The sequence below is a fragment of the Chanodichthys erythropterus genome, chromosome 22 (assembly GCF_024489055.1).
Source record: "Chanodichthys erythropterus isolate Z2021 chromosome 22, ASM2448905v1, whole genome shotgun sequence".
Lineage (NCBI taxonomy): Eukaryota > Metazoa > Chordata > Actinopteri > Cypriniformes > Xenocyprididae > Chanodichthys > Chanodichthys erythropterus.
This window is the reverse complement of record NC_090242.1, coordinates 20,756,269-20,778,816: the sequence shown is the minus strand read 5'-3', so window position 1 is coordinate 20,778,816 and position 22,548 is coordinate 20,756,269. Positions and strand designations below refer to the sequence as shown.

At 36.8% G+C, this 22,548-nt stretch overlaps 1 protein-coding gene across 1 annotated transcript in view; it reads right to left on the bottom strand.

Annotated features, from left to right (window-relative positions):
- The window catches only part of tnksa (tankyrase, TRF1-interacting ankyrin-related ADP-ribose polymerase a), a 110,427-nt gene extending 92,756 nt beyond the window's left edge, over positions 1 to 17,671 (bottom strand). The window contains exons 1-3 of the mRNA XM_067375702.1: positions 17,209 to 17,671; positions 14,804 to 15,028; positions 6,201 to 6,296 (exon numbers count right to left, since the gene is read on the bottom strand). Of these exons, the coding sequence (XP_067231803.1) occupies positions 6,201 to 6,296; positions 14,804 to 15,028; positions 17,209 to 17,665 (778 nt within the window). The 5' untranslated portion in view covers positions 17,666 to 17,671. The remainder of the gene's footprint in view (positions 1 to 6,200; positions 6,297 to 14,803; positions 15,029 to 17,208) is intronic.
- Positions 17,672 to 22,548: the final 4,877 nt, after the last annotated feature.

The window sequence follows — 22,548 nt, the reverse complement described above, 5'->3', positions numbered from 1 at the left end:
GAAGCAATGAATACTAATGACATTTCTAACTATCTGAATGAAAATTCACTAATAATCTATAAAGAATTACATAATCATTGCAATAGCCCTAATGAAAGTCAGGTGTTGTCCAGAAAATCTAGCTTTTTGGTCTATAAAGGATAAAACAATTCTTAAGACATTATATTACAATATACATTATATTAGGATAAATGCAATGAATTGAATAAAAAAAAAGTTAAAACAGTAATTTAAAAAAAAGTTTTCTGTTTTAATATATTTAAAAAGTAATTTATTTGTGATGACGAAGCTGAATTTTCGGCAGCTATTACTCCAGTCTTCAGTGTCACATGATCCTTCAGAAATCATTCTAATATGCTCAAGAAACATTTCTTATTACTATTTACGTTAAAAAAAACATTTGTACTGCTTAATTTTTTTGTGGAAACTGTCCTTTTTTTAATTGATTAATAACATTTCAAAAGAACAGCCTTTATTGAAATAGAAATCTAAAACATTATTAATCTCTATACGATCACTTTTGATAAATTTAAAGCATCCTTGATTATTGAAAGTATTTTTAATAACCAAACTTTTGTATTCTCTTTTTATTATTTTTTTTTTTTACTCGTCTCATTTACACTCCTAAAATCTGAAGAATAAGATGATATTTTAATATGGGAAGGGTGGGATGGAAAGAATTGTTATTTCAGTGTTTTAAGAGTCTGGGTGATGCTCTGGTTAGTGTGCGTTTTATCACGCCTGCCTCATCATTACCCAGATGCCCCAAACACAAGAACAAAGCTGAGACATGTTTACATCAAATCATCCCTTTCCTTATAAATAATAAAATAAAAAAAAACATAAATATAAATGTTTAAAAAGCACCCCTTTGGTGACGGCGCAATAACTTTTGCCATGATACAAGCATTTCCAAAAACTAATATAGTCTAAAAACACAAGGGATTTACAAAATAAACTGTTAGTGGCTACGGGTTATGTTGTTTTTCCAAAATTTCTTGCAATAAACAAAAAAAAAAAAAAAAAAAAAACACTTGGCTTAATCATGCTGATTCTATTTTTAAATTACACTAAACAGACTGTTTATTGGAAAGCCTCCATCCAACAACAAAACCAAACAGGATGCTCGATCAAATTAAGCAGCTGATAAGCAGCACCAAACTCTTTTGAAAAGTGGAATAAAAAGCAATTCATACAGCTGACCTAGACAAGTTAATATGCGCGATCATTAAGCAGTAACAACAAAACTAACTTGATGACCCGGAGGTTTATTCTGAAGCTGTTTAAAGAAAATGCTGCTATGCTTACAGATGGTTGGATGGCATTAGACCTTTCACGTATAGTCTTTTGGCAGCCGTGATGCAAAACGACTAATTCGCAATGTAATTTGTACAAGCAACATTCAAATTAGCAGAGCGAAAGTGAGAGGAGATAAACTCGCCATGGGCAAATAAACAACAGTGTGAATAACTCGGTTCACATTGCTCAGTTTCTAAATGAATACTTCAGTTAGTAATTAGGGGTTGGGTTGCAGAAAAATGAAAAAGTTGTATGTTGTGTAGTCTGATACGATACAGCTAGCCAACCATGATTAAGAATGAAATGAATGCTGCTCTTCAATATTTCTAGACAGATGATGGGAGGCTCGACAGGCAGGGTCAGGGAGCTGGGTAGGAAAAGTGGATCTATAACAATTATCTGTAATACTCTAGAGACTAAAGCTCTGCCTTCTGCTCTATTTATACTCACAAAACCAAACATATCACCTCTGTCACTGACACCAGGAGCTGCCATTTTTGCCTTATCACCATATTTCTGATTTGTTAGACTGAGAAGTGGATAGAAAAACAGATTTTCATGGCAAATCTCATGATTTACATATAATATCTAATGGCTGTCGCAGTTGCTCTGCATTTTGAGTAGTTCTATAAGATAAGCACATCATATGCATCTCTGCTATTGACACTACTTGAATAAATGTGCTCAATCATTTTTGAGACCTGAGAAATGACCTTCTAATTCATTTGATTTTGCATCTGATATATATTGCATTACAGAATACATTTCCATTTACTTGACGTGAGAAATGATCAACATTGTTATGCGGCCAGCTGTTGTATCAATGAAGTCTAATGTCTTTTAATAAAGCTTATATTGATTTCAGAAAGAGAATCGTTTTATAACGCATCACTGCTGCTGTGGTTCGACTACGTGTTTCTGTGAGGGATGAAGAATGAAATTTTACTACTATAATACTTGTTGGCAGCAAAACGTATTGTCAGTTCAGAGAATTACCCCGCTGACGAAAGGCTTTCTACATCTCTTGTTGTAATTGATGTATTTACCAAACAGGAAATGATGCAACTAAGTGTAAACGCAATTGCAATGTCTGTAAGAGGACTATGTGATAGATCAGTACAGCCTGATTATACACAAATCTCTGTCCCCAAACAATACAAAGATCAGGGCCAAGCATTGCGACTAGTATGTTATAAGCTTTAGTTTAATTTAGATTTTACCTAAATTAATATTTAGATTTTAATCATGGTACATATATTTGCATAGCTATCAGCAGACAAGGCTGCTTTACTATTTACATGAAAAAAAACATGGGATAATGCAAACATACAACTTTAAAATACAGAGAATTCACAAAATGTTATATAGAACAAATTTGTTTTTAAAAATTAAGGTGAACAATAAGTTCAACTGAACAGCAATAGCAGAAAATTAAATGTAATGTTTAAATCAAGAAATAAAATACAATAAAAAAATGCTGTTTTTCACACCATTTTTCACTAGAACACAAGGAAAAATATATGTATTTTTTTTCGTTTACTGTATATACACCAATACAATGATCCCTTATAAAAAAAAATAAATAAAGTAGTTAGTCAATAAGATTTATTCAACTGCCGATGTTGATTTGAATATCTAAAAGCGGGTGGCAAATGGCTGATATAATGACAAAATATGTAATACAATTAATGATAGCAATGAGTTTTACACAATATTTACTTAAAATGCAATAAAAAAATTCGCACAATCTAAAATTAAGAACAAACTGTTATCTGCCAATCTTAAAATTGCCAAATATAATGGCTAATTAATTGACCTGGGCTATATTTCCTAAAAGCCTAAGTAGATCGTAGAACCATTGCCAACAATGGTCTCTACGATCAACTGATCTCACAATGCTTTTGAGAAATGCAGCCATGGCCAATACATCTGTCACTAATAAACAGTCATATTTATATACAAATATTTTTACAAATTTACATTAGATAAACAATCACTGAATCAAGAGTTTTGAATCATTTCATGACACAGAAATGAACACTATTAAAACAGGTTCATATTCATGCCCTAAAACTCAAAAGTCGTGACACTAGAACAGCGCAAACTATTACTAAACAGAGTTACAACAACTTAAAGTGGTACTTCACCGCTAGCAAAATAGACTTCAAAATAGACTTCAAAATAGACTTCAAAATAGACTTCAAAATAGACTTCAAAATAGACTTCAAAATAGACTTCAAAATAGACTTCAAAATAGACTTCAAAATAGACTTCAAAATAGACTTCAAAATAGACTTCAAAATAGACTTCAAAATAGACTTCAAAATAGACTTCAAAATAGACTTCAAAATAGACTTCAAAATAGACTTCAAAATAGACTTGGCTGTCGATGCAGTAGAAAAATGAAAAAATTTAAATCGATGTTACCTGACTAGAGAAAACAAAGAAAAAGGGCTATTGTCTACCCTTTTGCCAAATAAGTAGGAAAAATTCAACACCCATAATGCACTAGGGCATGTTATGGTCCAAGGTCATTCCTCCCAGTCTGTTATAAATACGCTTTTCCAGAGTCAAATACTGCCTTGCTAGTAGGAAATACTTCTTAGCAAACTTTTAGTCATAATGGTGTCGACTTGTTTGGTGGGACTGAGTTACTTTTGGTTTTCAGTGAAGGATCCAGCCCATTGTAGGCAGTGACTAAAGGCTGCTAAGGTGCATTAATATGCAGGGTTTTTTCCTGCACTGAAAATATTTCGACCACCACCATAAAGAATCTTCTCACCCAAAGATTTATTTTATAAATTAAAGTGACGATACCTGCCATTCTGCAGTACCGGCAGATACTCACTGACTACATTTACATGTGCACCAATAATGCAATTATTTCTAATAACCAGAGTAAGGACTGTTTAAATGACACGAGCAGAACTCTTCACTCCAGTTTACACATGCCGAGCACATGCACACTTTGGTCAGAGTGGTAACAATGTGATTAAGGTGTTTACATGGCTGTTTATAATCAGCGTACGCCACATTTAATGCAAATATGGTTACTACAATTATGAGCTTAATTGCATTAGTTTGATCAAATATAAGTAGTATTGCAATTGCATGAGGTAAAGTTTAATCACAATATGGCAAAAATCACATTATAATCACATTATGGGGATGCATCTAAACTCACTGATAGCCAGCTGCTTTGAAGCACCTTTAAAATGCTCCCATCAAAGGTTTCTATTCACAACATGTTTTTGTAGCAGCCAATCACAGCAATATATGCTGAACGTGTGAAAGCAATGGCCAATCAGACATGTTTAAGTTAGTCAGAATCTGCTCAACACAGCTCAAAAAGGAATAATTTTTGTTAAAGGGATAGTTCAACCAAAAATGAAAATTTGATGTTTATCTGCTTACCCCAAGCGCATCCAAGATGTAGGTGGCTTTGTTTCTTCAGTAGAACACAAAGGATGATTTTTAACTTCAACCGTTGCCGTATGTCAGTCAAATAATGCGAGTGAACGGGAACACAATATATGAGTCAAAAAAACATGAACAGACAAATCCAAATTAAACCTTGCGGCTCGTGACGACACATTGATGTCCTAAGACACGAAACGATCGGTTTGTGCGAGAAACCGAACAGTATTTATATAATTTTTTACCTCTAAAACACCACTATGTCCAACTGCGTTCAGCACTCGTTTAGTAAGGTCTGATCGCGCTCTGACAACGGCAGTGATGTCTCGCGCATATACTTCAGTGAGTGCTAGACATCACTTCCGCTGTCAGAGCGCGATCAACGATCAAGAAACAAAGTCACCTACATATTGGATGCCCTGGGGGTAAGCAGATAAACATCAAATTTTCATTTCTGGGTGAACTATCCCTTTAAGCATGAGGATTTCATTATAACCAACAATGTATAAACACAATGTCAATAAGCAATTTAATGCACAGTATAGACCTCTTCATTGATTATAACAGGAGTTTTCACATTGCTATGCTAACTGTATGATTATTATCATAACCATATAATAACCATAGCAATTTGAATAGAACAAAGAAATCTGATATTGTATGTCAAATGATCTGTGCTTTAAGTCTTGAAGTGTAAATTCAAAATAAATAGACTCGTCACTTTTTTTTCTATATATTGTGTAATGCGTTGTACTTTGTTGTTCATTATTTTACTAACTTTTCAAATCAGACACAGTGAATTTCTCATATTAATTTACAGATTTTTAAATATAAAATAAAATTTGTTTATGATCTGTCTTGACAGTGATTATTTTTTTTATTTCATGAATAAATAGGATAAGTTAATATTACAAACTGTTTCTTTGCATTTATTCCCTTCTGTGGGAGGGAATACAAAAATGTGGAACAATAATCTGTAGTTTTCATGAAAGCCCTGAAGCTGACAAAAGTCCACTGAATGACATGTTTAGGTGACAAATAAATGGAAATCTCTCGATCCATGTAACAAGAATAAGGAGAATAAGGGGTTCATTTACATATAAGAACATTGTAACAATACAAAGCAGGTTGAAACGGGCAAAGTTACACTTGGCCAAACACAGCGCATTAAAATCCTCACAATGTAGCTTAACTTTAAAATCATTACAAATATAACATTCAATAGGTCACCCATCCCTACTAGAGAGAGCACGCAGGCAGAGAAGCGCTCAAGGACAACAACAGTCTCACTTTACACAAACACACTTAACGTGAAGATACAAATGCATAACAATGCTGCTCCATTTCAAAGCTGTGTAGAGACAGTATCAGAGTATCAGACAGGAACAAACTGCAATCGTTGAAAGACAAAAACACTGATAAAAAGAAAGAAAAAGACAGATAGAAAGACTGGAAAATTGAGAACATGAGGTTACTGCACTCACCAGTGAGAACAGCTTTAGCGGACGGGTCAGCCAGGTCCAGGGCAGACTTGCCGTCGGTGTTGCGGATGTTGGGATCGGCGCCGTGCTGGAGCAGAACTGTGCAGGGGAAACACAAGCAGTATCGTAACTCAGGCAGACAGAGGCTGCTGCTGGGGCCGCTCGCACCGCTGACTGGGAGCGCTTGCCTCGGCATGGTGCAGACATAAACACACATCGCGCACCAGCGCACCAGGAGCAGCAGCGAAAACAGCCCGCACGGAAAAACACACACTGCAGTGAGACGGGGGGGAAAAGCCCATGTTACTGAGAGAGAGTCCGACTCCAGGCATGTGACGGGAACTCGGGTATGAGAGTGGAATGTCAAAGCATGTCTTCCGATCCTCTCCACAGCCCTCTGAGAGAAAGGAACAGAGGCGACGAGAGCCGTTCGCTGGCGCTCTGCTATTGATACCCAAGTAACGCAGAGCACCTAGAGCGAGTAGCATCTATCAACTGTCTCCAATCCTCTTCTCTCTCTCTCTCTGTACAACAACATACGCGTGTACACAGGCTAACGTACGCGTCCCCTCCCTCTGCCCACCCTTCCATTTCACTACCCTCCTCAGTAACACTTCCACACATCTCTCACTCCCTACAATTCATCACACAGATCTGTGGCATCAGAGATGAATTACACAGAATACTTCATAAAAATGGGCATTTCCATTGCTTCAAATCATAGGGAACGTCTAGGAGTTTGGTATTAATGATGTGCAAAACTACATGATTTCAAAATCAACTAGTCGACTAATCAGTCTTCAGGAAAACTTGCATAATTAGGCTCATTTGGGTTCACCTGGAACAAATTATTGATTTATTTGTGCAGGGACAATTCACTGTAATTTGACGCATTTCTTCTACATAATGTGTGTTTTTGATCAGTGATCTTAAGGGGAGAATTCACTCAAAAATGAAAATTCTGTCATCATTTGCATCACCCTCATGTAATTACAAACCTGTACTTTCTACTGCAAAACACAAAAGAAGATATTTTGAATTATGTTGGTAGCCAAACAGTTTTTGGAAACCATTTGATGACTTCCACTGTATGAAGACAACACCACATTGAATAATATTGCTCAAAATTAGGGCTGGGGGATATATCGCATGTGATTGTCATGCGCATTTTGTAAGTAAAGCCATAGTTCAATGACAAGCCACGCAATATCGCATTCATATCGCAGATGAATCGCCTTCGATAATGAACGCGAAATTGCGTGGCTTGTCAGTGATCTACGGCTCTGTCTATTAAATGCCGCTCCATTTGAAAGCAGGTGATGGCGATTTAGTGGTAATCAGGGAACCGGCTTTACTGACAATATGCGCCTGACAATCACATGCGACATATGGGGATATGTCGCATGTGATTGTCAGGCGCATTTTGTCAGCCCTACTCAAAATATATATATTTTTTGTGTCTGTGTTCCACAGTGGAAATAAACTGATACAGGTTTGTAATGACATGAGGGTGAGTAAATGAAGACATTCTAATTAAAGTGTTGCAGCACAAACACATATAAGAAAAAATATTATACATTGTAGGGCTGGCCAATATGGCCAAAAAACAAATACAAATATGATATAGATCTCAATATTTTCAACTTTTTTCTATTTGGATACAAAAAAAATCTGTATTTATTTAAAAAAATAAAATAAAAAATATTTAACATCCTGCACAATATTGTCCTACAATGTTCATATTGAAGACTATGAAAACAAACATCAGTCAATGTAACCATGCAGGCTACACCACATATTATGTGCATTCTAACAAGATTAAAACAAACAACAACAAAGAACATTTTATAGCAGAAATTAACAACTAAAATTTAAAAGTAAATAAAAACAAAAGCACAGACTAAAGCCGGGCACACATTTAACGACTAGTTAAAACATTCTAAGACTGTGCTCAACACACAGCGATTGTTTCCTGCGACTGAAGCAGATTTAAATACTTACACACGAGATTTGAACATCGACTGTAATTGCCGACTGAACGCAACTGGCTCTGACTGGACGCGTTTGAGCGTGATCAGTCATAAGTATCAATTTACATTCATAATCGGCCTTACAATCGTTAAGTTTGTTCTCGGCTTAACATTCACTCATCTGAGCTGTCATTATTATAGCCTACATTTGATTACCCCATTACAATAGTCACTTTACAGTTCACACCATCATAATACACTTACTTGTAGGTTTAAAATTCAGCATATGGCACATTTAATGTCCAACAACAAATATTTTAGAAAAAAATGTAGCTATATTTTAGAGCTCCTATTCTATTGCGCTCCATCTGTTTGGTGGCGGCGCTCGTTCACTGAAGTCTGTGAACTTTGGCAAAGATTTGCTTGCTAAGGCTCCACTCCTGACAGCAAAATGGAAATTCTGCAAGACTTTCTAACATTTACAGATGGAGAATATACACCTGTGTAAGTTATGCATTGAGGCAAACACCATATCTCAAACGCATCTGATGGGTGCAAGCAGCTTGAAACTCTGTGTGTTTACTATATTTTACGAGTTATTTTGAAGCTCTCAAGTCTCAAGTTTAGGACAAATTTGATTATGCACTTTCCACGCAGCAGCTCACTCTGTGTCCTTCGCCATTTTTCAGATGCGCTCAACTACTATATATCAATATTAACTGTATTGCCTCTTACTATAATATCAATATATCACCCATCCCTAATACAATGTAAAATAAATAAATTAGCTGACCTCACTAATCAATGTCTCGGTTGTTGTATAATTTGTCAACCATCATGGCCTTCATCTTCTCTGAAAGAAAAAAAGATTCTATAACTGCAAGCTAATTACAGCACATTATTTAATATACACACAGCACATAAATATATATATTTTTTAAAATCTCACGACCTTAAATTTTTGAACGATAGTGTTGTTGATTACCATCATGTTGGGACCGACTAATACAATAAAGCATCTGCTTTACAAGAAAGCTGTTCTCAAAACACTACAGTATCAAATCTTTAAAGCCTGTGAAAGAAACAAGTGAAAGAATTCTGGCAAAAAAGCTTGTAACTAAAAAAAGAAGAGCAATCTTGTGTTGCGTGAGTATGATTGTATTGCTACTGCTATGCCGGTGACTCATAGGTCATCCATTTCTCATCAGAAAAACACAGTTTTGACAAGCATTAAACCAGTGTGAAATACACCACTGCATCAAGAGAGGACTAGGGGTTTGATGCGGAAAAATGCGGGATGAGGAAAAAGGTTTAGCTAAGTGGGAAGATACAGCTACCATCAGCCCTCTCAGTCAAATTAATATGCACTAAAGGCCCCACAGAGACCACATTTGCATACACTGGTGTCATGAAAGCACTTGAGCAGTGGGCTGCCGTGGGGCGGGTGGGCACAGAGGGTTGGATGTGATGGAAGCATGGTGGCGATGGGGTGATTAAAATTCGCTGGCGTGCTTATAACAGCTTGCATATCCATCAGGCGACAGGCATCGAGGGGACATTTAGGTAACCTCCATTCTGCAGGCGGTCCCACTCCCTATGAGACGCATCTACGTTGTTGGCATGCTTATACACTCTGGAGGGTCAAAAACACAATGCCAGTGTTTCCCATACATTGCATCCCTCCACAATATCAACATTGACCCCCACAAATAGATTTCAGTGCTTCCCATTCATGAACTAAACATTTTTCAAAACCATATAACAACAAAAAGTACATTTTAAGAATGTGATACACGTGCTTTAAACTACAGACTTTTTCTTTTCTTTACATCACGGACAATCTTACATGTCACTACCCCTGAAATAAACATGCAAAAACGCATGTCCAGAAGACAAAGCAAAGGGTAAAAGAACCAACTACCTACAGTTGGTCACAAGGACCTTCTGAATAAACAACGGCCGCGGTATGCGTAGTAATTGGTGGTTGGAGTGTGATCAGCAGAGTAGGGTAATTATGGCCGAACACTGAGAGGGCTGATTAACTGAGAGCTTCAGAGAGAACATGGGTGCTTGGGTTAATGCATAACCATGTACAAATCCCTGCTGTTCTAACAGGATTCAGAGAGGCTCAGATACACACACATATATCACACACAGCAATCTCTGCAAGCTGCGTTCATTAAATTCTCGACATACTTAGACAACAGTGAAAATGCCCATTAGTGCCAAGTGAAATCATTAGCAATTTGATAAACCCAGATGGGAATGGAAGAAACACGCACACAGGGATGCATACATATTATCCGAGATTGAAGGTGTGGGCTAGGGACGTTGATGATTAATCGATTTATTGATCATTATTTTTATCCCTTGCGTGCACAATAATGGTTAACTGCATTGGAAAATAGGAGTAGACAGCTATGAGAGTGGCTATGAGAGTGTGGAGTTTAAACTTGTTCACCTAGTAGAAAAAGTCAGGAGCGAGATGAAGTAAAAAAAAATAAAATAAACCTGCTGTCACCATTACCATCATCAATCTTTGAGGCAAGGAATGACGGCACGACCTCTAATTTCAAACTGCCCCCTGCAGCTTTAGGCTGATGGGCACAAAAATTAATGAGTGGAGACCAGCAACAATCCTAATTAGCAGAGGGGATGCCAATTATTTATTCATTATGAACAAAGGGCAGAGGTGACGACACTTGTTGGGTGCAGAAAGGATGAAGATCTGGGAAAAGGCTTGTATTCATGAAATAATCTAAAGGGACAAAACTAGCCTAGTGCTGTCTATTTTTTGTGGGGCGAGCTTTTAGATATGAAAAAAGAAACATTTTTCATCAACAATGTAATTTTACTTGGACTAGCAAATGCACATATAACAAGAGAAGTGTCACATAATTATAAAGGAATATATTTTTTGTCTTTACTATCATGTTTGAGCACACACACTAGGGCTGGACGATATTACCAAAAATCAAAATTTCGATTAATTGAACATTTTACCTCGATTACGATTAATAAACTTTTTTTCCCTCTTTTTTTGGGCCCTCATACTTCACTGACAAGATTTGTACTGTAATATGCTTAACTATTAAAGATGGGATATGTTTTCCTAATAAAAGAATGCTCTGACATGACATAGCTCACTTTTCAGTAGTTATTTTATCTACGGTTCCTAACATTTCTTACAGATTTCTGCTTGTTGTAAATCAGATGCAGATAAATTAGCACAGTATCAGTACATTTATTTGAATGCGTTAATGAGAGCGATTGCGTGTGTGAATTTGCCTATTCATACAGTCTCTCTATTAATTGTGAAGCTGTGGATTGTATGTAGTTACATATATCCTATTACTTTTAAGTTTCCAAGCTACTTTAGTGATAAATCACAGGACAGCGTTGAAAACGGGTTTCTGCACTTCTCTCTGTGTGCGTGACCTTCACATGATATACGGCTAACGTTACTGTCTGTATGAGTGTTTGTGTGCCTCAGAGCAAGTAGCATGTGCATCAGCGCAAGTAGCTCAATATAATAATACAAATCCAATGGTCTAAAATTGCTTGAATGACCAAACTGGCAAGCCTTAAAACACATACAACTGACAAAGGTTCACTTCGGTGCTCACCGCTCAAACGCTGTCTGTGTGTGTTGACTGTTGACTCGGATTCAGCGTTTGAGTTTGCCTCAGTGTTGCTTCCATGCCACTGACTAGACTGGGCAGTGTCACATGACTACACACGTGGTGGTATGTGTTTAAGTAGTGATGGGCAGATCGAGGCTTCATGAAACACTGAAGCAGCTGAATCAAATGTGCTGTAATGATTCGAGGCTTCGAAACAATCTGACACCCGTCTCCACGGTGACCCCTAGTGGTCAGAACAGTGCAAATGCAACAAAACTCAGGCCAAACATGCGTTAAAAATACACTTTAACCAATGTATTGCAAAAGTTTTATTTAAAGTAAAATCAATTAAATGGAAATAACTAATCATCTAATAAGATTAAATATAGAGTGTCTGTATAATTTGTGTTCTTTTATCAATTTTAAAGGCTTGTTTCTCTGTTCCATGGCTCAAGCTAAACAGGCCAATTAGAGATTAATAACTACCATTATTCATTTTAATTATTCTAATGTATAATTAAAACATGTACAACTGTATAAAACTGATCAGAGATCAGGTAAAACCATAGGGTAAAGCCCTAGACACTTGTTCAATAGTTCTCAGTGAATCTGCATGATTCATGGGCTCACTTTATCATCGCCCTCTGTTGGTGAACCATTGAAATTTCGAACTGTTTCGAAACAGTGATGACGTGATGAAGCCTCGTTTATTAAAACCACGTGACTTTGGCAGTTTGATACACGCTCCGAATCACTGATTCGAAACAAAAAGATTCATGAAGCTTCGGAGCTTCATGAAGCAGTGTTTCGAAATCGGCCATCACTATGTTTAAGGGGAAAGTATTAATCGGATTAAAAAATGAAATAACCAACATGGGAAAATTACATAGGTTAGAATTTCTGAATTTTGGTTTAGATTATACTTTTCGATTAATAGTCCAGCCTTAACACACACACACATGTGCAAACATGATCGTAAAGTATAATCTAAACCAAAATTCAGAAATTCAATTGAACCTTCTATTCATCAAATTATGATAATAACACAAAATCTAGCAGTTTCCACAAAAATATTACACAGCAGGATTATTCTCAACTTTGATGATAAGAAATGTTTGAGCACCAAATATTTCTGAAGGATGATGAAACATTCGAAAATTCATCTTTGCCATCACAGGGATAAACTACATTTTAAAATAAAATAAAATAGAAAACAGTTTGTAATAACATTTCACAATATTACTATTTTTACTGCATTTGATGAATAATTAATGTAGTAATAATTAATCACAGAAATTAATGTGTTAGTTTTGACAGCCTTGATATACATGTGTAGGATCTCTTTTTTTCTAGTAAAATAGCAAAAAAAAAGATGCATGAACAAAGATGCCCATCTATTGCATGTTTACATAAAAATATTCAAAATGAATATTAACATAGTGGAATGCTAAAACGTGACCTGTGTGAAATAGCCTTTATGTAGTAATAGAATATAAACAAATCCAAAACTCGCCACATGTAATTAAACACATTTTCTGGTTAAGGTATTTTCAAACAACCTAGTAATGCAAAATGTTTCTTTTCGTCTTTTAGTCACAGACTCTATCTAAAACCAAGCCTGAGGATTAAGAACAATTAGGGCGTCAACCTGAGACGACGGCAACAATCGAGACATTGAACAGAGGTTGCCTAGGCTAGTACACAATAAAACAATGGGCAAAAACAAGCCAGTTGCTTTACCTGCAACAGCATATCACTACAATTTGAACATTCTTTCTTCTAAGGCTTATCTTGCAGAATGTTGTGATCAATATTGAATCTGAAATATCTCAAGGACACAAGTTTTATTTCCTGCACGTGCTACTCCGGAGTCCTGACTGATCTACAAAAATGAGAGGTCTACTTGTACATGGAATGATTCAGCCAGTCTCTCCAAAATAATTTTTCCTGATGAACAAGTACAAAAGATAAAAGGCAGAGAAAATCTACTTCAATCTTTTCAGATTGAGAGATGTGAAATTATATACGTGTCCTCAGGCCTCTGAATTCTCCCTGAGATTCCGCAGATAATTCTTATCGCAGAGTTTTTAAATTGGAATTTATCCCATTTAATTGGATTATGCTAAAAATGTAGCAAGTGGGCACTCTGGATAAGATTGCCACAAGCAGTAGATTACTCTTTGAACAAAATCAGAGAAAACGTATAAAAAAAATATATATATATATAATTGGAATACAATTTAAAATATCTTTTTCATTTTAGAAACAAACTCAGACACAAATCTACAGGCTAATAACTTGAAACAGAGAATGGGAAGCACATCAAGCAGATTATTCCATGATCTTCCCATTGTGATGTGGGAAACAGAAAACTAAAATGTTGAATGACATTCCATCGCCACAATATTGGCCCTCTTCACCCCTCAGATGCAATGTTAAATTCCTCATGAATACCAAGCAGTAAAGATCTGATTAATGACTGAGCACTGTGTAATAGCGTCAGTCACCGCGGCTAATCAAGAAGAATGCCACATGATTAACCCTTATTGAGAACTGTTCCTCAGGCAAAACACAGGAAAAATTAAAGTCATACATCTTCAGAATTCACTAAGGAGAGATCGTACCATTCCTCTCCTCAATCTACAGAGTTAACACGTCCTCCATCTGAAACCAAACCAGCACACTCTCCTTGTGAAACACACTTGAAGTTGCAAATATACACTTTTAAAAATAAAGGTTACAAAAAGTGGTTTTCAGAGCACTAGCATAGAATTATCATTTTTGGTTCCACAAAGAACCAACGAACAGTTCTTAAAAGAACTGTTATTTTCTTAGTGTGAAGAATTTTTTTGTTTAAATAATAAAAAAGAACCTTATGTGCAATTGAAAGGTTCCATGGATGTTAAAGGTTCTTCACTGAACCATAGATGTCAAATACTTTTATACTGAACCTTTATTTTTAACAGTAAATCATGGCAATCAATGTAAAAGAAACACAAGAAGAGGTACTTACCGATGCATACATCAATTTTACCCTTAATGGCGGCTTCATGGAGGGGAGTGTAATTCCAGTTGTCTCTGGAATTGGAATCAGCTCCCTGACAAAGTAGCAAGCTGACCACCTCAGCGTGACCGAAGGAACAAGCGTTGTGCAACGGTATCAAACCTCCATCGTCTCGCGCGTGTACATTCGCCCCCGTCTGCAGGAGATGCTCCACAACGTCTTTCCTTCCAAAACCTGTGAGACAAAAATATCATTTAATCAAGGTCTTTTATCTCTACAAGGTTTACAACATGCTTATCAGTCAGGCCTACCAAGAAAAGAGTGTTTCATCAGAAAAAAAAAAAAGAAATGTTAAGACTGAGAAGAATTCTACAGGATAAAAATAGTTTCTTGCAATAGACCATAATGACGATTAATACGCATGTACAAGGATTATTCAATAATTTTGAGTAAATACAATATAAGCCCCTTAAAGAGGCAGATTCCCTTAAAGGTGCCCTCGAATGAAAAATTGAATTTATCTCGGCATAGTTGAATAACAAGAGTTCAGTACATGGAAATGACATACAGTGAGTCTCAAACTCCATTGTTTCCTCCTTCTTATATAAATCTCATTTGTTTAAAAGACCTCCAAAGAACAGGCGAATCTCAACATAACACTGACTGTTACGTAACAGTCGGGGTGTACACCCCCAATATTTGCATATGCCAGCCCATGTTCCAAACATTATGAAAGGCATTAGACAAGGGCAGAACGTCTGGATCTGTGCAGAGCTGAATCAACAGACTAGGTAAGCAAACAAGAACAATAGCGAAAAATGGCAGATTGAGCAATAATAACTGACATGATCCATGATTACATGATATTTTTAGTGATATTTGTAAATTGTCTTTCTAAATGTTTCGTTAGCATGTTGCTAATGCACTGTTAAATTATGTTAAAGTTACCATCGTTTCTTACTGTATTCACAGAGACAAGAGTGGTCTCTATTTTCAGTTTTAAACACTTGCAGTCTGTATAATTCATAAACACAACTTCATTCTTTATAAATCTCTCCAACAGTGTAGCATTAGCCGTTAGCCACGGATCACAGCCTCAAATCCATTCAGAATCAAACATAAACAAACAATATAACAGTATACAATACTCACATAATCCGACGCATACATGACGAACACTTTGTAAAGATCCATTTGAGGGTTATATTAGCTGTGTAAACTTCGTTTATGCACTGTTCAAGGCAAGCACGAGCTCCGTGGGCGTGGAGCAGGAGAATTAAAGGGGCAGTAGCCCTGAATCAGCTCATTTATAATGATGCCCCAAAATAGGCAGTTAAAAAAAAATGAATTAAAAAAACTCTATGGGGTATTTTGAGCTGAAACTTCACAGACACATTCAGGGGACACCTTAAACTTATATTACATCTTTTTTTTTTTTTTTTTAAAAGTTCTAGGGCACCTTTAATAATATGCCTGTCCTCACAAGAAATTTATTTGGGCACAATTAGAGGAAACACATTTCGGAAATAACACTAGTGTAACTGAATCACCCCATGAAATGGCTTGGCAAGCGCAGTTTTCTTGTCTGTGTGGACATATTTCCTCATCCAACAGGAAGTTGGGGTGAGACATATCAAATGGCTCTTCTATTTGTTTTTAAAAAGCCTCTAAACAAGCACACGTGGAATACAATCCACAAAACCTTCTTTTTGTCTTTGAAGAAAATATCCAGCCATTTGTGATTACTGGATAAGGATTTTAAAAATCATTCTGTAGAGACTTCACTCACAAACTTCTAGCTGAGCATAAAATAAAAAATGAATGCGTTTCAAAATTGCATTCATTTTATAAACAGTTTTAAAATTCACTTATATTCCCAACACTGAACAATGTTGATATAATAATGTATTTGACAATTAGATTATTATTATTATTATTATTCATGTTTCTTCTGCACAAAATACTACTACATTTATGTATTTACGGCTTTTGGCAGCTCTGGAAATTTACAAGTAACACGCGAGGGTCCGGTTTCACTTTATCGTATGTGAATCAAAGTGAACATTCATTTTGGACAATTTGGACAAATTATAACTTTATTACGATGTTTATTACTTTCATAGATCATCTCCTGGTGTACTACGGTTTATTCAGTCTGTATGCTGAACTTTATTCACTTTCGGGCAGCGCATCAAACGAAAACAAACACGAGCAGACAGATATAGCTCCCAGAGTGGTTAACTTTCTACTAAATGTTACATAATTGCCCTGTTGGCCAACTTGGCCAAACTCTACATTATTCCCCTTGTCCCAGTTTCCTTTAAACTCCATTTTACTGTTTATTTAGCGACCTAAACCTTCTACCTGGCTGCTTTCCAGGTATGTATCGCAAACATTTCTATATTTGTATTTACCTGCAGCGAAGTGAAGCGGGGTGGACTTGCGCCCAGCCATGTCCTTAGCATTTACATTCACCGAATCCACCAGCCTCTTTACCCGAGACACGTCCCCATTCCTGCAGGCCTCAAACAGCTCCCTGAAAGCCCCACTCGTCCCGCAGCCGCTGCCTCCAGGACTGGCACTACCGGAGTCGGGAGTGGAGCCCGCACTACTGCCCCCGCCGGTGGTAGATGAGCTAGTGCTGCTCGAGCTAGAGCTGCTGCTGCTGCTGGTGCTGAGAAGCGGAGCGGGGATTTCAACAGTGATCTCCGGTTCCCTGATGCTCTCCGCTTCCCCACCAACTGCAGAGCAGCCGGTGTCGGTGGGTGATTCCAGAGGCGTGAGGGGACAGGAATCGGGTCTTGTTGGGGAGGATAAGTTTTGTTGTTGTTGCTGCTGCTGCTGCTGGGAAGTGCGACGAGACGTCGCCATTTTCGCACACAAATCCCCCTCTGGCAGCGAAAATAGTCGGGGAGAACTTCCGGGAAGTGTCAAGATAAAACTTCCGCTTTCAAATGATCTTAACCGATCATAAATGAAATTTTCAGCTCTGAGACTTATTACCATGGTAACCACAGTTTCTGCCAACATAGATAAGGGGTAGCTTAATTGGTATCATAATAAAATGGAGGGAAATAAAGATTCAGATATTGTGCAGAATAAAATTAAGAGAAATGATAAACAAAGCTCTGCAAAGTGGCATAAAAATATAGACTACTATCTATATGTTAAAGACGCTACAATATTTAAAGGGTTAGTTCACCCAAAAATGAAAATCCTGATTACTTACCCTCATGACGTTCCACACCCGTAAGACCTTCATTAATCTTCGGAACACAAATTAAGATATTTTAGTTGAAATACGATGGCTATGTGAGGCCTTCATAGCAATGACATTTCCTCTCTCAAGATCCATAATGTACTACTAAAAACATATTTAAATCGGTTCATGTGAGTACAGTGGTTCAATAATAATATTATAAAACGACGAGAATATTTTTGGTGCGCCAAAAAAAATAAAAAATAAATAACGACTCATAAAGTGATGGCCGAAAACACTGCTTCAACTTCGGAGCATTATGAATCATCGAATCTGCTGTTCGGAGCGCCACAGTCACGTGATTTCAGCCGTTGGCAGTTTGACGCGCGATCCGAATCATGATTCGATACACTGATTCATTGTGTTCCGAAGCTTCCTGAAGCAGTGTTTTGTAATCGGTCATCACTAAATAATTTGTTATTTTGTTTTTTTTTGGTGCTCCAAAAATATTCTCGTCGCTTTATAATATTAATATTGAACCACTGTACTCACATGAACTGATTTAAATATGTTTTTATTACCTTTATGGATCTTGAGAGAGGAAATGTCATTGCTCCCTATGAAGGCATCACGGAGCCATCGGATTTCAACAAAATATTTTAATTTGTGTTCCGAAGATTAACGAAGGTCTTACGGGTGTGGAACGGCATGAGGGTGAGTAATAAATGACAGAATTATCATTTTTGGGTGAACTAACCCTTTAAGATGGTCTCCCAGCACCTAAACAGGTTAAGGCCTCAACAAAACATTACTGATGTGCATCTTAAGACAAAACAATGGCACTGATATACTTTAAGATATGTCAGTGCAAGTTGCTTTCAGTCAAAACAGCTCAAACATGCATTTTAATCTGGGCCTTGTCTCTAAAAATGCCTAAAAAGTCCTTAAACTCCAGCCTCTAAAACCAGCAAAGCATCATAATATTTTTTTCAGCAGGGATTAATGTATTATATATCGATTCATGTGTAAAAATAGATGTGGTTAACATTTAACAAAGAGGATTTTGAAGGACTAGCTGTATGATTCGTCAAGCACGTAAGCTGTTTGTCTTTTAACAGATCAAGGCCTACTTCTGTTTACAATATCATATCCAAAGACATGGCTCAAAGTCTGTATTGGATATATAAGCACCTGTTTATAAAAACCTTGTTACTCATTTCTTTGACCCTCATTGGGCAACTCAACCATCACTGATCCAATATTGACAAAACAAAATAGCAGATTTCCTTTCTGTAACCATCTGTTTTAACTGTTTCTAGATGTAGGCTATGAAAGTGGTGACCTTTTGCGCACTGGGATGAGAGTTCTTTTCTCAGCTGTTCAGAATGATTTGGTCACCCAGGCTGAAACACTAGCCCAGGATAAACATATGAAGTTCCTGTGCTTAAAGGGTTAGTTCACCCAAAAATGAAAATTCTGTCATTAATTACTCACCCTTATGTTGTTCAAGTTTACAGTTTGCTCCGTTCAACATTTTTTTGATGAAATCTGACAGCATTCTGTCCCTCCATATAGACTGCCATCACAACTGGAACTTTGATGCTTCAAAAAGTTAAAGAGATCATAAAACTAATCCTAAGTGGTTTAGTCCAATGAATTTAGGCTTTTATTCACATATAAACAATGATCAGCGAACATAAACAGAGGCTCAACTAATGGTGCTTGACCCATGAAAACAAACCTCTTGCGGAAGATCAAACGTGCTGCGTAACACACAAGCATGAACCTCATTGGTTCTCGCATGTTGTGCGAACATGCTTGAGCTTCCGTTTACCACAACTGATGTGTGCGTTGATAAATGTTTATGTGAATAAAAGCCTGTTCATCATATAAAGTGATCGTTTTCTTCAGAAAATTTTAGACTAAACCACTCAATGCATATGGATCAGTTTTACGATCTCTTTATGAGCTTTTTGAAGTGTCAAAATGTCAGTTACGTACCTGTCCGTGGAGGGACAGAAAGCTCAGATTTTATCAAAAAGATCTTCATTTGTGTTCCGAAGATGAATGAAAATCTTAAAGGTTTGGAATGACATGAGGGTGAGTTATTAATGACAGAATTTTTGGGGTGAACTATCCCTTTAAGAACCAAAGGTTGCGTTCACACTTGTAGTTCGGTTCGTTTGGTTCATTTGGTCCGGACCAAAGAAGAAAAAAAAAATTTAGTCCTGGTCCGGTTAGCGTTCACATTGGCAATTTTATCACCGAACCAAAAGATACCGAACCTTAAGTCATAGGGATACATACACAACGTGATTAGTCGGATTTTATGACGTATTGCCTATTTTGAGACGGAACTTACCGAACATCCAAAACAATGCTGTTTGCTGAGGTAAATGCGCTCGTAGCGGTGCGTAGCCTGCATGTGATGGTATTTTGGCCAGCTGGGAACTCGTGAAGCGCTTATAAAATGTGTAAAGTAGTCAAAATACCGGCGGGAATCCATCCGTCACACACACAAATGATCTGCTGCATGGAGACGCGCGACTATGACAAAAAAAAAAAACCGACATGCGTGAGGATTCTGTCCTTTTTAGGGTCTCGTCTTCCTGTTTTTGGTTCGGTTACATGTCTTTGGTCCGTGTTGCGTTCATATATCATTCGAACCGCACCAGAGTTCGTTTGAAAGCGGACCGAGACCCATCTTTTCAGCGGTCTCGGTCCGCTTGTTTGGTGCGCACCAGGGTTCGGATGGCAGCGTTCACATATGTTCAAATGAACCGCACTAACCGAGCAATCGCACCAGGGTTCGTTTTAATCGAACCAAACATGACAAGTGTGAACGCACCCTGTTTCTGCTTGTTTGATGCCTGTTACATGATGACAATGTTTGCATGAGGATCATGGAACTCTTATCACACATACAGTCCAATGTTACTGTTTACAAAGCTATTTGATTTTCTCCTCATGGCCAAGAGAGTGTAAAATTTATCAAAATATTTATATCCATAGTCTGGTCCAAAAGACCAAATTGAAAATCTGAGATTCTAAATCTAATTCGGAAATAAATAAACACACAACACACATTCACAGTTTGCATAACATACTTCGCAAAGTAATTAGGTTACTTTTTCAAAACCATCACATTTTCCTTAAATTGTTATGCTGATAACATCATGAAAAATGCATTCAATTGTTTTAAAAATATATTATTTCAAATATAAAATGCTGTAACAGGAATGTGTTCTGGAAGTTCAGATGCGCCATTTCTGTCCATCTAATGGGTTTTGTCACCCCTGTTCTGTTCTGTCAGTTACAGGGGTTCAAAAATGACCTCCTGTAACCACTTTACAAATTCTTAGGTGCCATTCTGCATAGGACAGCTGTCATGTAAGTGTCCAGTGCACATGTTTAAAAATACTTTTCCAATTACAATACTTCAAGCTATTGGAATTCAAATAGGTCAGTATGTTAAAACCATTTCTGTGTTTTTGTCTGAAAGAAATAGATATTGGGGTGCATAATCACAAACCATTACAATACCATGCTGAAATATATTTTGTTCATACATGATCAAACATACTAAACAAAAATCAGCATGACTTCAATTTGACTTCTTTTTGTCACATTTACTTGTCTTATTGATTAAGAATGAACAAGTCTGAACAACTGTTCTCCTGTTAACCTTCTCTACAGTCTGTTTTAGTTCTTGTATCACAACTTTCTGCTGCTTTTCTGCTGACTGTGGCTGTTTTTCCCCTATGTTACAATGTTGAGTTTCTGTTATCTGGATTTCTCTATAGATTTTTCCTCACTAGCTTTGCATCAGTTGTGGCAAGGTATACCACAGTCCCAATGTCTCCGTATTGAAATTACGGATAATTCTGACATGATGCACAGTTTTGTGAGATACAGTGGCTTTTAATTAAATAGAAAATATCATGTATGTGTTTTTAAGCCTGCTGGTATTTCAATATTTTGTACAATACTGCAATTAATTATCTATGTATGCGCATTGATTATCACATACTATAAAGGGACGTATTCCATTTTGGACACAGCATAAAAAAGAGCTTTGTAATTATACAATATCGATGTTCATTAAGATAACAAATAGCAAAGAGACTGATAACTGAGCTTTTGAGATACATTATAGAGGCATAGTCTCTGTTGATTGGACTAAATGATCCATGTGGCTCACTGGGAGAATAGAAAGGATGTTTGAATATGATTACTTAATCGAGGCGATGCACATAATTATGCACATTATCAAAAATACAGTATTTTCCTGGTTTCTAAATGAACTTGCATGTCACGCATAGTGATGTTAATTGGAAATATACATTAATTACTGTCACCAAAATGTTCTAAGTCAAAATCAGATACTGTTGACCAACATGCATAGTCATTTTTTCAAGGCTTTTCATGTTGCGTTGACTTCATCTACATGCGATTGGCATGTTGGACACTCATTTTAGATTGATATGCAAGTAAAGTTCAGAAACAACTAAACAAAACCTCAGCTGTGAATATAGAAATCAGTTACGTGAGCAGC